Raw genomic sequence first — 13688 nt, 5'->3', positions numbered from 1 at the left:
TTCCTTTTCTTCATCAACAGCTGTTGCTGAGAAACGAAACCAGCGTGGTGTACATGTCTTCCTCAAGCGTTGCTTGGCAATACTCACTATTTATGTTCAAGGAACTATGCAACGAAAACGGTCATATTTCGCTTTCGACCACGCAAAAACCAAAAGGGAAGAGCAAAGCGAGTACTGTCAACAGGAAACTGGATGTCAGCTGAAAAGGAATTCTATTTGAGCTTTTTTTTTATCGAGCAACGAGAATACGAGGAAAAATATCGCGAAAACTGTACTTTATATCTCGCAGTTGGTTTTAACGCCTTGATCGCTTCCAATGCTCAATGATCCAGACACAGAAAAAAGCTGATAGATTCTTCCCAGTACAAAATAAGTATTATTTCCCCCTGTTTCTCTGAACACGTACGTCAGCTTCGTTAGAACTGTGACGGCATAGCATGTGTCAGCATTCAAAGTGAAAGTGAAAGTGGGTGTCAACTGGGTGGGTGTCTCGCCCGCAACCAACGCTTGTTCCTAGATCCCTCGTGCGAAGATGGCCACCGGCTCTAACGTTTACTTAGACTGTTAGAAACAAAACGCTCTTTTTCTCGCATTTGCAATTTCAATCAATTATTTGAATAATTTTTTAAATAGCCATGGTTAATTTTGATCATGTCAGACTGTCGCTTCTGAAAATGAAGTAGAATTAAAGAATCAGCCACTGTTTTTTGTCGTTCTTTATTTACAATAATTCTCTACGAGAAAGCAATTTTTTTATTATAATTTCATAATTATTATAGCCAACATCAGCAGGAATGCAAGCTTGAACTAAAATAAATATTTTATCTTAAAACAGATGGCGCATATTTCTTCGCGAGTTTAAAATCAAACTTTGTCTACTTCTCCATGGCTATCCATGTACAGACAAATCTTTGAGATTTTTCATTCAGTTTTTTCGCTTTTTTTCGTCTACAAGATCGTTCCTTTTTTCAGAATCCTTGACGACAGTTCAAACTTGATTTATCGGTTCGTCTGATCCTGGCGTATCGTTGATAATAACACTTATCTGAGGCAAAGTTCGTTCGTGTCGCGAGACCGCGATATTGGACACTTCGTCACTGTTCATATTGACGTTCGACACGGGCGAAGATAGTCGGAAATTCGCGTCGGTCGGGATAATAACAGGCAGGGTTGTACGAGTCAGCGTTTGAGCGACAGAGCTGATATTGTTCAGTTCCATACTGTTTAAATTACTGTCGCTGTTCGCCCTGGGCCTACTGTAGTAATAAGAAAGGCGCCTCGCTAACAATCGCTTTTTCAAGCTCTCGAAAGAGGTCTTCACGTGCCATCCATTGATCATGGAGAAGAACACGATGTTCATGAAGAAGAATCCGAGAGGAACGTACTCTAATGACAACGGACTGTGACTCGAAAGAGTTATCACCAGCAACACCGTCGGACAGATCGCTCTCAGAAGGATGGTCACTAGCAGTCGCAGCGTAGATACACAGAGGAAGAACCAGCTGTTTTTGTTCACGCCAAGCAAGCGAAGCAAAGAGTTTAAGTCGAAAACAAGAACACTTCCTTCGAAGAGCAGCCCGATGACTCCAGAGATGGAGTTTTGTCTGTACACTATTAACACCCCGTAAGCTGTCGCCGTTACAAAATGATGTAGAAGGTTGATCTTGTACAGTGGATGCTCCTTTCTTAGCAAGAAGTCCTGGAAAAATTTGTACACGTAGTTGCCGAGATAGACAGAGAAGATGACCAGGAAAGTTGTGGGTGTGTTTCGAAGTGGCTTGGCAAAGGTGTCTTTTAAAGAAGTTAAGTACAATCCACAGGAAAAGAGAAGGATGGAGAAAACGTGGTCTCTAAACCTGCAGAAAAGAAGAGCAAAATATATTTTTTGTCATTTCATTGAAAAGATTAATACATGAACCTGTGTTGTAATTAAGCCATAAACTATTTTTTCTATGCGTTTACCAGCGCAATAGAGCAACGCGGGATGTTGGGAGACACGAGAAAAGTTTGAAAATAACGACCAATCAGAGCGCGCGCAGTATCTCAGTTATTTTATCTAAACACAAACGAAAAGTGAAATAATGGGGACAAGGAAGTTAGGTCAACGGGTTCCAATATTCGTCTTTTTATCTGACGCGCTCCGTATTCGTCTTTAAAGCATAATTTAATTTTCTTTGAGTAATATATAAACTCAGACTGAACTAGTTCTCCTGTTGTGCTATTGGGCAAGAGGTAAAATTCCCACGGTACGTGATGTACTCCATTGGAGCGGCAATTATCTCAGTCGCTTCAGGCTGTAGTAACCACTTTTGTGGGTGACCCCGTTTGAGCAACACTGAATCTTCTATTTAATTAATGTAGCGGACTTAGGTAAACACTTGCAAGGATGCATTTTAAATATTAAAAGATAGGCGTAAAGTTTATAAAGGAAACTTAAATCTTGCGCGAAGTATCTCGAAAGTGGCGTTATCAGCAGCCAGAAGCGCAACGTGAATTCTGCTTCCGTGAACGGGAAAGTAAACGAAACACTCAGTATTGTAATAAAAGGACCACCCGCCAAATCGCCGAATTAGTTCAGAATTGTTTGTCTTGGAGACCAGTTCTTGCTTGAAAGCGGCACTTACGCCTCTTTCATGTTAATACAGCAATTCGAAAATGAAAACGTGCTTCGAAAAGTAAAATAAAAGGACACATGGGATCTGAACTACAGCAAGCCACGTGTTTGGTGAAAACGCGCGAGGAATATTAGCGATTCCGGATATTGAAATTTGTAAGTTCCCCAAGAAATCGATCTCTCGCAGAGTGGCCTTTTTGTGTGCTAAGTCCTGCCTCCTTTTGGAATTTTTTAGCCTACATTGCCTGAAATTACTCTGCTACAACTACAAAATACTAAAACACTGCAACTCCGAGACATAAGGAAGTATTAATGCGAAACCTGGGTCTGTTTCATATGGTAGAGCGATTCGCTTTTTCAAAGCATCGAGCAAAGAGCAGCAATATAATATTATTATTCCTTATTGATAACAGAGAGGCTAAATTTTTAATAATGACTTAGTTGGGAAGCTTTGCTTGTTAAGTCGCATTTCTTGATTATTTCGCTCTTTGTGTTTCAGCTCATCGAGTGAAAATGCGTAGAGACTAGCCCCAGAGGCCGGTGGTCGGGAAGAATTCTTAGATAATTATTTTGAACCGCAGAGGAAATCAGCAGTGACTAGCGAGAAGCGATCGAAGATACCGACTTCGTAACGAGTCGGTCATTAGAAAGACGTATAACAGTTTTAAAATGGGAAAAAAAGTATGCATGTCATTATGTTTTCTTTAAATAGCCATCGAAAACCGCAACCTGCAGAACGTGAAACAACTAGACGGAAAAATCTTACGAAAGTGACATCAAAATGCTTACCGGGTCAGCTGGTGAATCGAAAGCGACATATCTGGTTTCCTAAATCTAGTTTATGTTATCACGTAGCAATTGAGATAATCCAGTAGATTTTGTCGTAAAACTATAATGCTGTTATCTGCCAACATCACAAAATTGTCTTTTTTGAATTTTCGCGGACAACAGGAAGTACTCCAAAATCTGTTCGCAGCGCGCGCGCTGTAAGTTGCGCTCGTGCAACGCACGGAAACGCGCGCGTTGTATGTTCTGAAATCATATCGTTTTCTAGGAAAATCCTAAGCTTCGCCGAAAAGGAGTAGACCTCACTGGCTTTAGTTAAATCACTTACAAGACGCTCTATTTTTCTCTCAACTCACGACAACAGAGAACATAAAACAAACCTTTGCGCATCGCTCAAAACAAGTTTGAAAAAGTTCAGTTGCAGTACTTACAGTTTTCGGATGAGACTTGGTTTCTCTTTGTAAAACTTGACCAGCCGTTTAGCGGTTTGCTTCTCTGACTTGGAGAAAGGGAATGTAACCACTGGAGCGAAGAAAAAGAACACTCCAGTTGACAAATTGATTGTAAGAGATATTACCACGCCGCAGACTATCGATGTAGACATTATAAGTTCCAACAAGCATGGCCCGCCGAGTTGTTGTAGTCCGTTATATGTAGTTCACTCTTTGGACCTCCAACCGTTCGCCATAGTCATTTACTTGTACGGAAGACGATGAAGTCACACAGGAACTGGGAACTGCTAAAGTTCTATAATCATTTTTTTTCCCAGACTAAACATAAAATTTTCTCCTTGAGATCGAGGCACTGTCTAGCACGACCGCCGAAAGTGAAAATGCGGCTATCAGTTTTCTTTTCGGTGAAATTGTTTTCGTTCCTTTTTCAAGGAAAAATATTCCCCTCGTTTGCTATCACTGTTTACTGCTCGGGTCGGTTTTCTTAAGCATTCAAGCGTTGCCGGCGTTGGTATAAATATACGGTATGTCATTATTCGTTTCAGTTCAACTTCCTGTAGTTAAGTCATAGCATAAATCATGTAAATTACGGTTATAGTTCATATAATCAAGCGTTTTAAGTGTAGTTTCAGAAGCGCTGTCATCGATTGGCTTAAACGAGATCATCTTGACCCAAGTTCGTCATACACCGGAAGTAAATTGCTACTCGTTGTTTTCATATCCGTGTCGGACCGCAGAGTAGTTTAACAACGGAAAATGTGAAGCAACATAGATAGCTCGGAAAATCATTTGTGGGACACTTTGCGCTGTGTAAATCACCTTGAATATTTATTAGCCCGTAAGAATCAAGAAGAAGTTTCTGAAAATCTATCCAAGGAAAACATACAGCTTGTGAAATTCGAAAGCAGAGCGACATCCGGTGCACTAAAAAACCATGATGCCAGGTAAATTTTCACCGGTGAAAACAGCAGTAATTCGCTTGTGTGCTCGACGGGTTTCAGATGTTAGCCTCAACGGAAGTTCAGCGCTGATGAATACAAGGGAAGTTGAATAGGATTGGCCGAGCGTAATAAACGAACTGAAACCCAACAAAGCTCTCCCGCCGATTCCTCTTCACCTCTCTTCTTTTGGTTTTTATTTTTGAAAAAAAGTCAGTTTTCGCGTTCTAGCGGAACGATTTTGAAGGTCAAAGCCGAAGAAACTGTGAGTGAGGGCAAAATAAAACTAAACGGCAACATTTTTCTTTTCGCTTTTATTCCTCTGCTTTACACTTGCGTTGTTGTAGAAGATGTCTGTTTGTACGTGTGGCATTAATATTTAATTCAAATTCGTCACCGGAAAGTTTTGTCGGCCAAGGTAACTGACGTAGCCTCTGAAAAATGACTCTATTTCTGCTCTTCAGTGGAAAAAAACGCACTGTTTTCAGTCCTACTTTGAGCTTATCCGATTCGATCATCTACAGTTTAAGCGTAGTATATTTTGTTCGAAAAACACAATAAAACAAACGACTCGTAATATGCACCATATAAGATAAAGTCTATATTTTCCTCTTAATTACTGCATGGCACTTCTCTCAATATTCCAACTTTTTGTAAAACCACAATGATTGCATGTATTATGTACATAGTCACTCACAGAACGAACCTGTATAAATAATTGAGTGATAGTGTGATGGGAGTTTAGGTCTTCCTGTTTTATACAGTGTAATAAATGACAATATAGCAAAAGCACTTTCTTATTGGTTTAAACCGCAACTTCCAAGCTCGACAACGAAAAATAACTTGTATTTGGATTATAAATAAACCCACATGAATGATGATAGGGACAGGTAGTCTTCAGTTACAGTTGGATTATAAATAACGAAACTACCACCAATTCGAAAACAAGTGTCGATTTTCTTCACTACTTCCCTTTTCTCTTTTACCTCTTATACTTCTTCCTTGCGGACAACGCTACAAATAAAAAAGAAAACAGGAACAACCGAATGTTCTAAATTTATATTTGACTGAAGTGTGTCTCACATAATGAGAAACAAACGTTGCACGATACTAAACTCGTGCTGTACTTGTTCCTTGATCTCTTTCGGGAAAGTCTTACTTTTCCCATAAACTCTAGGGTGTTTGCAATCTACGGTGTACTGTTTCAAGTCGTAACGATTAAGTTAATATCTACGCAAGGCCACTCACTCTTTTGCATAGTTGAGATATATCTCGTAAAAATCTACAGGAAAATTAAAACTTCACAAAAAACATGTTTGAGACATCCTGTTTATATAAGTTTAGGGTAAGCGAGCAAGCCTGGACAGTCAATAGGGTCACTTTCCTCGGCTCTCGCGGAGACGGAGACGAAAGACGGGGGGCAGGTGACATCTGATTTTATCGGACATCCGAAGGAATGGACTAATATGACGTCCTTATGGTCACTGTCACAATATAACCCCCTCACTTACTTGTAAATTAAGCTTGAGTCCGATCTGAATGGCTCCAGCGCAAAACCAGAAATCGACGGGAAATAAAAAACCCGGTACCCCCCATCCATATATCCCAGGAGTACAAAGAAAATGCCCAAGGATATTGAGGCTGGATGATAGAGGTTTAGATGTAAATGCAGGGGTCCACATTTCTGACGGAGTTAGGAATGTTACGCTTTGCGTAATGATCCATGCGCCCTTCCCCCGCCCTCTCCAGACACGACCCACACAGTAACTGCGAACAAAATTAATCACAACTACTGAAAAATGCCATTTATATTTAAGCCCCCGCTTATTAGTCCACCCAAGTGACAGACAGATTCGTCTTCTAACGAAAACGTATTCCAGCTAGGAGCCCCCCTCTCCCGTCCAAAGTTGGCATATATATATGTTAATGGGAGCGCATTGAGTTTTCTAAACGCGCCAAAAAACTTCGTTATTATTACTATATCAACTTACTAACGTTCTCACGTGGACTTGCCACAAGTCGACCTCATGAGTTTCAGGGTAGAATAGCTCGGGTCATGAATGAACAAGACGAACGACTTTTCTGAAAGTCTAGTTTTCACAGAGCATTGAATAAATTTTGCAAAGCCGAGAGCAGATCAATTCAGAGTGGCTTCCTGTCTTTCTTTCTTTCATCTTGAAACGGCCGCTTATAGCTGGTTTTCACATGACGTCACTAAAATTCGAACTACAAAACTATTGATCTTCCTGAAATTTTACTTAAATAATGTATAAGAGCAGCCGAAAACTAATATTCATACAAATTTTCGCTCCGAATAGGTTTTTGGTTTTGTGATACACTACGCTTGAATTTCTAAGCTTTCGCGTGACGCGGCATTTACGTGACGACCAAGAGAGCTGTCATGATGGTTAAAAACGTGTCTTATTTCGGGGAACTTGGCTATCTGAACAGTTCATGTCTTAGAAAAAGTATTATTTTAATGTTTTAGAGTTTCTCGAGGGATAAATTCACGTTTTTGTAGCAAAACTCAGTGACAGATGTTTCTGTTGGTTTCCGGCCGCCATGTTGGTGCCCATACGGATGGGCAGCAGCATGGCGTCTCCATACAAATCTCTATAAATTTGGGTAAAAAATTTCTCCGCATATCTCGCATAAGAAAAATTGTTGTGACCACAATTTTGGCGAGAGTCTTTGCATATTTACTTTCTTTCATTTCCCAGATTCTGGACTTTATCTGTTGACCGGTTTTGATTTTTATTTTGATCTATTTTGAATTGCATGACACTGAAAACCAGCAATTAGTCTCTCCTCAGATATAAACTCCCCCAGTTTAAAACGCAACAAAAAATCTCAACGAAGATAGGCATACAACTGTTTCGAGAAATGTGGTCCTACCAAAGCGTAACAATATCACAAGGTGTTATGGGTTTGAAACTCAAGGTGTCTTTTTTTTCTGGCGTGTCGAATAGAAGGAAACAAAGAAAGGAGTCAACGCTAACACGTGTATTCATGCTTTTTTCTTAGGTCCTTCTTGCTGAAACACCGTGAACCTCAACCTCAATCAAGCAACGCCGAACTATTAATACCATAATACCAATCGGTATTGTCACGAACGCTTTCGAATTTAATTACGCATTTTCATGATCATATCCCGGCCGAACTCGTTCCCAGGGCAATCTCTATTAGTTATCCTTCTCGCCCCTCAGAAAAAAGAGGAACCCCGTAAACGAGGTTGACAGCCGGCATTCTACAGCATGGTGCCTGGGACGCTAAGTTTGTTATAAAGCCAGACTGAAGCGGTACCTTATGAACCATGCATTTTATGACTTTACTATCGCTCAATCCACCTGCGATTTATGAACTTAAATTCTTTATAGCTTCTTGATAGCGGTGCCCAATATTATCCTTGCCATTTACGGAGTTCCCGCGGCGCTCTTTGAATTGTTAGTGTTTCCGCCGCGTTGCAGCGCTTAAACGGGCGCGGCGGTTATTTGAGGGCAGATAAAAATTAGAAAAGGTGTACGTGTAAATGATAACAAGCAAATACAACAATGAAATATAACCACTTCTAACTGAAACACACTGTAATTCAGGTGGATAAGTTTCGGAGGCTGGTTTAGATTGAGTTGTACCGTACTTGTTGAGTTTCGCGCTCTCTCCTCCACAGAGGCCTCTTTCGTTCTGCTTTGACCGTAGGCTGCTAGTTCGGAGGCTGGGGAGAGGGAAAAGCGCGCGGGTCACTCTTCCCATCGTCCTCCACGCACCTTCCATTTTCAATATTCAATTCAATTTCCCATAGGGAGCCTCTGCGGAGGAGAAAGATCTGGCGGGAAAAACGTCGTAGTCAGCCCAGTATCTCACCGCCAAAGTAGCCGAAGAAGTCCCTCGCCCTGGCCTGGAGTATCTTAAAGTCGCTATTACTGAGAATGTATGCGGCGCTTATTCGAGTGTGGTGCTTTTTCATATATTTGCTCATATACGGCGCCAAATCGGGGGGCGGCGCTTCTCAATCGAGTAAATACGGTACTTGTATGGACTTCCCGGTTTTATTATTGACTTAAAGTATATCACGCGGACACTCACAAGTACTACGAAAGTTGTCGCATAAGCATGGTGCAGTTGAATTTTTTTTTTTTTTGTAACTCTGATCCTTGCGCAAATGTCGGACTAAAGACCTTATTAGCTTGGGTGATTTGTTGCCCATTTCGTACTCTTGAGAATTCTTGCTCTCAAAGTTTCAAAAAGGTAGCGCGTTTACCAATGAGTATTTTTTTAAGTGCATCGAAGAACACTTCTGTAAAGATTATCACCTGGTCTGTAATGGGAAAACAACCCACCTAAGCTAAAAAGGTCAATTTCTCAAATTTCCCGAAAGTGGCCTTGCTTATAGATAGAAAACACAGTCTTTGACATAGCTCTGTGTGCGTGATAATTCTGCCAGTTGCTGTATATACTACTTCAGTTCTGATAATCGTGTTTAACAAGGATTTCAACCACATGCGATACAACTGGATTCGACAAATGAAGCAGAATTTGAAAAACAGTAAGTTAGCTAACTCCGATCGTCTTCATACAACTTCAGACATGGGAAACCCTTTGGACTAAACTTCAGAATACCCGGCCACTTTTTTGTGTCTTCTAATGCTGCTACCGCAGTCCCGAGGTGGCCATAATGAGATTCAGTGGCTGATCACACGGTACCGAAGTCATCGACTGTAACTGCTACCGCAGTCCCGCAGTCCCACTGTCGTTGCTGACTTTGTATTAGCGTCACGAAATGTTAACATGTATTTTTCCTTTTTCTAAAGATGTCAAACCAAGTCTTCCTTTTATCTAACTTTGAGCTTCGCATGTAAAAACGAAAGCCTGACAAACAGGCAAGTAGTATCAAAACAACATAAAGTGTGCGCACTTCTTCGTTCATAAACAGTTCTTCCTTTTAAAGGTCACCGACGCGAAACAGGCGTTCATTAATAAATTAGTTCTTCGTGTGGACAGCTAGGAACTAGTCAGCCAGTAAACCTGGGCCTAGCGCTTTTGTATCGCCAATGTATTGCTATTCAAATTTACCACTATGTTAGACTGCGAACAACTAGCGCATAAGTATGAGAAACATACAGACACAGTAAGGTGCTGTTAACTAGCACCTTTAGGAAATCTTCCTAATAAAAGGCACTAATTACCAACTTTTTACCGTCCACCTTAAGGTGCTTGTGCTCAAGATTATGCTCCTTAGAAAAACCTCAAAAATATTTAGGAAATGGTTGAAACTTTTCAAAAACTTGTCCAAAACACTGCTCTTGCTTTGAGATATATCAAAATTATCACTCATGGGTGAAAAGCAGCCCATGACCCTTTTAACTCTTCTAGGACAAATAAATATCAAGTTATTATTTGATTGTTTTTTTAACAAGAGTTTAAAAACAAGTGACGTGGGCATGCCATTACATCTTGTCCAGTCTCACATTGTACTCATATCTACTCTCTGCTCAACCAAAAATCAAATAAAGAATAACTTGACATGACTCTGATCTTTGGAAACCCATTAGTGGATTTACAGGGCAGGAAAATAGAAATTATGGGCAGAAAAATGCCAAGCAATAGTTTACAATGTTCTTTGGCTCAATGAACTGGGATTACAGTGAAAACAGACTACTGTCAAGCTGAAAAATTCACACCAGCAGCATGACAAAAAAACAAAAATATTTTGACGCAGAAGTTCGGTCAGTTTGTACTGTACACGTCACATAACATTCCACTGGATGCAAGTAGGCGGTGAAGAAGCTCTTCTTTGCTCATGAGCATCTGGTATTGCAATGTATTTCAAGGCTGTGTATCATCTTGTCTTTTCGATAACCAGCTTTTCATGTCTGTACATTTGTCCTAAAGAAACCTGTGAACGAAATGCGTGCACTATTATGTTTAGGTCTAAGAATAGAAAGTTGACTTCTATGTAACATAATGGTGATGCATAACCATCACGTAATGAGGACCGTGTAGCAGTAAGCAGTGGTTAACCTACTGTTGTCAAAGGGTTATTTTAGCACTTGGGACATTCTCTAGTGGCCATTGCAGTTGTGGAGAGGTGTTTGTTGTAAAGAGGTCAAAATAAGAGTGAATACAATGCTGTTGTAGGGAGGTGGTCATTTGCATAGGTTCAACTGTATTTACTAATAATTAGTAAATAGTTTAAACCCAGAAGTACCAGAAATTCTTCTAGTGAGATTTTCAGGGTGTGGATAGTCCTGCTGTTAGTGACTAATGCCACTGAGTCTTGTTCAGAGGCAAGAGACTTTGAAGATGACTTCTGTTCAGGCTGTCAAAGAGTCAAGTCGCTAAGAACAAAATTTTTTTTGTAAAGCTAGCGAATAAAAGGAAAAAAAACAACAAAAAAAGAACAAACAAACAAAAACAAAAGGACAACACTTTTTATAGTTACCCTCGCTGGGGCAATCACATTAGAAAAACTTTTTTTTAACAATTTACTGTACACCTGTTTTAAGAGTTACATACATAGGTGACATCTTTCAACCATCTTTCGACATGCTATGTAAACTGTTGAAAGACAGTTAACTGTGAAAGTGGCCATTTTTCCAGTTATTAGGAGAACAAAACCACAAATAAATGACAATTACTGACCTCAAATGAATGACGAAAATAGTAGACTTTGCATATTTCCCGATTTACAGGATAATTCAAATGATTTTCGCGTAGTTGATCGGTTCTCAGTAGTGACTTCCAGTAGAATTGGGCTGCTACTACTCAGTTATTATTCGAAAGATGTAATCATTCAAAACAGTTGATTTATCTCTCACAGAATCACTTCTTGATACTCCTAGCCTTAGTCTGATGTCAAATAAATCTATCTTTCATGACTAAAAGTTGAGTTTCACTGTAAAGAAGTCAGTTGTGCTTACATTTTTGACGTAGGCCAGGTTATATAGCAGTTGAGAGATGGCACATCGAAAGATAGTTGCTAAGCATGTAACACTGAAAGTGGGTATAATTATTGATGAAGGAGAAATATAAATTTTACATTGCCGCGACTATTAGTTACAAAACAACAAGAATCCAAGGACAACTTTCAGCTTGTGCAGTGAATAAGGTAAAAAGGCACATATAACATAAACAAACAAATACCTGTCTTTTCATGATTTCTAAACTACCCTCTGCTTTTTGGACCAAAGCCTTGATTTTTTCTGGGTCTGAAATATCTTTGTTTTCTCGGAAAGCATCTTTAATTCTTCTTGTGGCATACATCCTACAACAGAGAAATCACTAAAAAAATTTACTTGAATAAGGAGTTAGGGAGTAATGAAAGCTATGGTGTTCAGACAGTCAATTAAGATATTAAGCAGGAGTTTCACTTATTTGATGTTTTCAGCAGAAAGGTTACTGGTTTTCGCAGGTGGGGAAAACTTTTTAAACTGAAATTTGCCATACTGTTTAAGAAAACTTTCCACTAAATGGCCAAACCAGGTGGGCAAAATCATCCTCCCAGATGGTCAATTTGCCTGGTGTCCGGCCCTTGTTGAAACCCCCCGCAGCAATATACCAGTTTGGGTGTGAGATCAAATCGGGGATCAAATACAAGCAGGACTTTTGAATTTTAATCCAGTTATACTCCCATAACCCTCACTTATTTCTGTTACAGACCCCTCACCAGTCAAATGGAAAAAAAAGTTAGGTTTGAAAAGTCACTCAGGTACTCATTTTCAAACTCCTTCTCCAATCGACATATACTGCAAATTCCTATATTTTTATTTTTTAAAGGTTGTTAATACTGACGGATCGTTAGGGCAACTTGACATTATTCTGAGGGAGGGAAGGGGAATCTTTGCAACTAGTTGCAATGTTACAGAAACAGAGTTATATATAAGCTCTGCTAGAGCTGGTCACTAATGCACAGACTCAACCCTTGGATAATGCTGAGAGCAAGCAAGCACTCCTTTTTTCTTTATTTCTCTTTCTCAATCACGGAGAGAAAAGGGGTTTGCATGTTTGCAATCGACGTTCTGTCAGAAAGAAATATATTTCTTAAAAGGAATGAAAAAGACTGGTTGATATGGCTATGGCTTCAGCTGTTGGCACCTCTTAGTCACTTGTTCTTGTGAATGACAAGAAAGACATAACATAGACTTTGCTGAGTGGAAGTGGCAAAAAAAAGAGAATTAGGCAAAGGCTGCAAAGAGCCTAATGTATCATTAAGCCATTTTCTACATAGACTACCCCTATGCACTAATACGAAAGGCAAAGAAAATTCATAGCGTTTTATAAACAATCATCGTAAACTGACACAAAAACATAAATATGCAATTTTACCTTAACTTTGCATGCTTTGCGGACCTAGATCACGCTAATTTCCTCTCTCGGTAAACTACATATGCCTAAATAAAGAATTGATTCTTTTTCCCGTTCTATGGATTCGTTTCATTTTCACTAGGTACTGATTTACTGTAAGCTTAAGCGACAGTGGTAATCCCCCTATCTCCTGAAATCGCACGCGAAGTTTCAGTTCAAACTTGAGGAGGAAAAAGATAGATGACAAATCAGAGACTATTCTTATTTAATCCAATACTAATACTACGGCTCTAGAAAACACACTGGCAAGATGATCTGATTATTACGTACGCTTAAGCTTAACAGTCGACTACACATCGTACTCACAAACGATGGGCAAACTGGTGTGACTGACATACCAGTAATTTTCCCACAACAACGGGTAAAATGTCCATATTTAAATCACAGAATATTAAGCTACACATACCTATAGTTATAACTGGTAAATGATTTTCCAACTCGCAACATCTGACGGTAAAGATGTAACACTTCTCGTCCTGTCGCCATGATGTGAAGGGCCATGTGGGAGATGGGGCGAAGCAAACTGACGCATGCTTT

The 13688-nt window shown here is 39.8% G+C and overlaps 2 protein-coding genes across 2 annotated transcripts; both read right to left on the bottom strand.

The window, feature by feature from the left end:
* Positions 1 to 581: 581 nt before the first annotated feature.
* On the bottom strand, positions 582 to 4428 carry LOC110065890 (uncharacterized). Its single transcript, XM_020773060.2, has 2 exons — positions 3832 to 4428; positions 582 to 1856 (listed from the first exon to the last, which is right to left on the bottom strand). The coding sequence occupies exons 1-2, from the start codon at positions 4002 to 4004 to the stop codon at positions 989 to 991; spliced, it is 1041 nt and encodes a 346-aa protein (XP_020628719.1). The 5' UTR covers positions 4005 to 4428; the 3' UTR covers positions 582 to 988.
* A 5397-nt stretch (positions 4429 to 9825) lies between these two features.
* LOC110065838 (LYR motif-containing protein 4-like) lies at positions 9826 to 13679 on the bottom strand. The gene is made up of 3 exons (XM_020773004.2): positions 13558 to 13679; positions 11931 to 12051; positions 9826 to 10683 (listed from the first exon to the last, which is right to left on the bottom strand). Exons 1-3 carry the CDS (start codon positions 13650 to 13652, stop codon positions 10627 to 10629), a joined length of 273 nt encoding a protein of 90 aa, XP_020628663.1. The 5' UTR covers positions 13653 to 13679; the 3' UTR covers positions 9826 to 10626.
* Positions 13680 to 13688: the final 9 nt, after the last annotated feature.

The sequence above is a fragment of the Orbicella faveolata genome, unplaced genomic scaffold, assembly GCF_042242905.1.
Source record: "Orbicella faveolata isolate gen_17 unplaced genomic scaffold, um_ofav_v1 contig_3, whole genome shotgun sequence".
In the NCBI taxonomy this organism is placed as follows: domain Eukaryota; kingdom Metazoa; phylum Cnidaria; class Anthozoa; order Scleractinia; family Merulinidae; genus Orbicella; species Orbicella faveolata.
The sequence above is the reverse complement of the archived record's forward strand: the minus strand, read 5'-3'. Positions and strand labels throughout refer to the sequence as shown.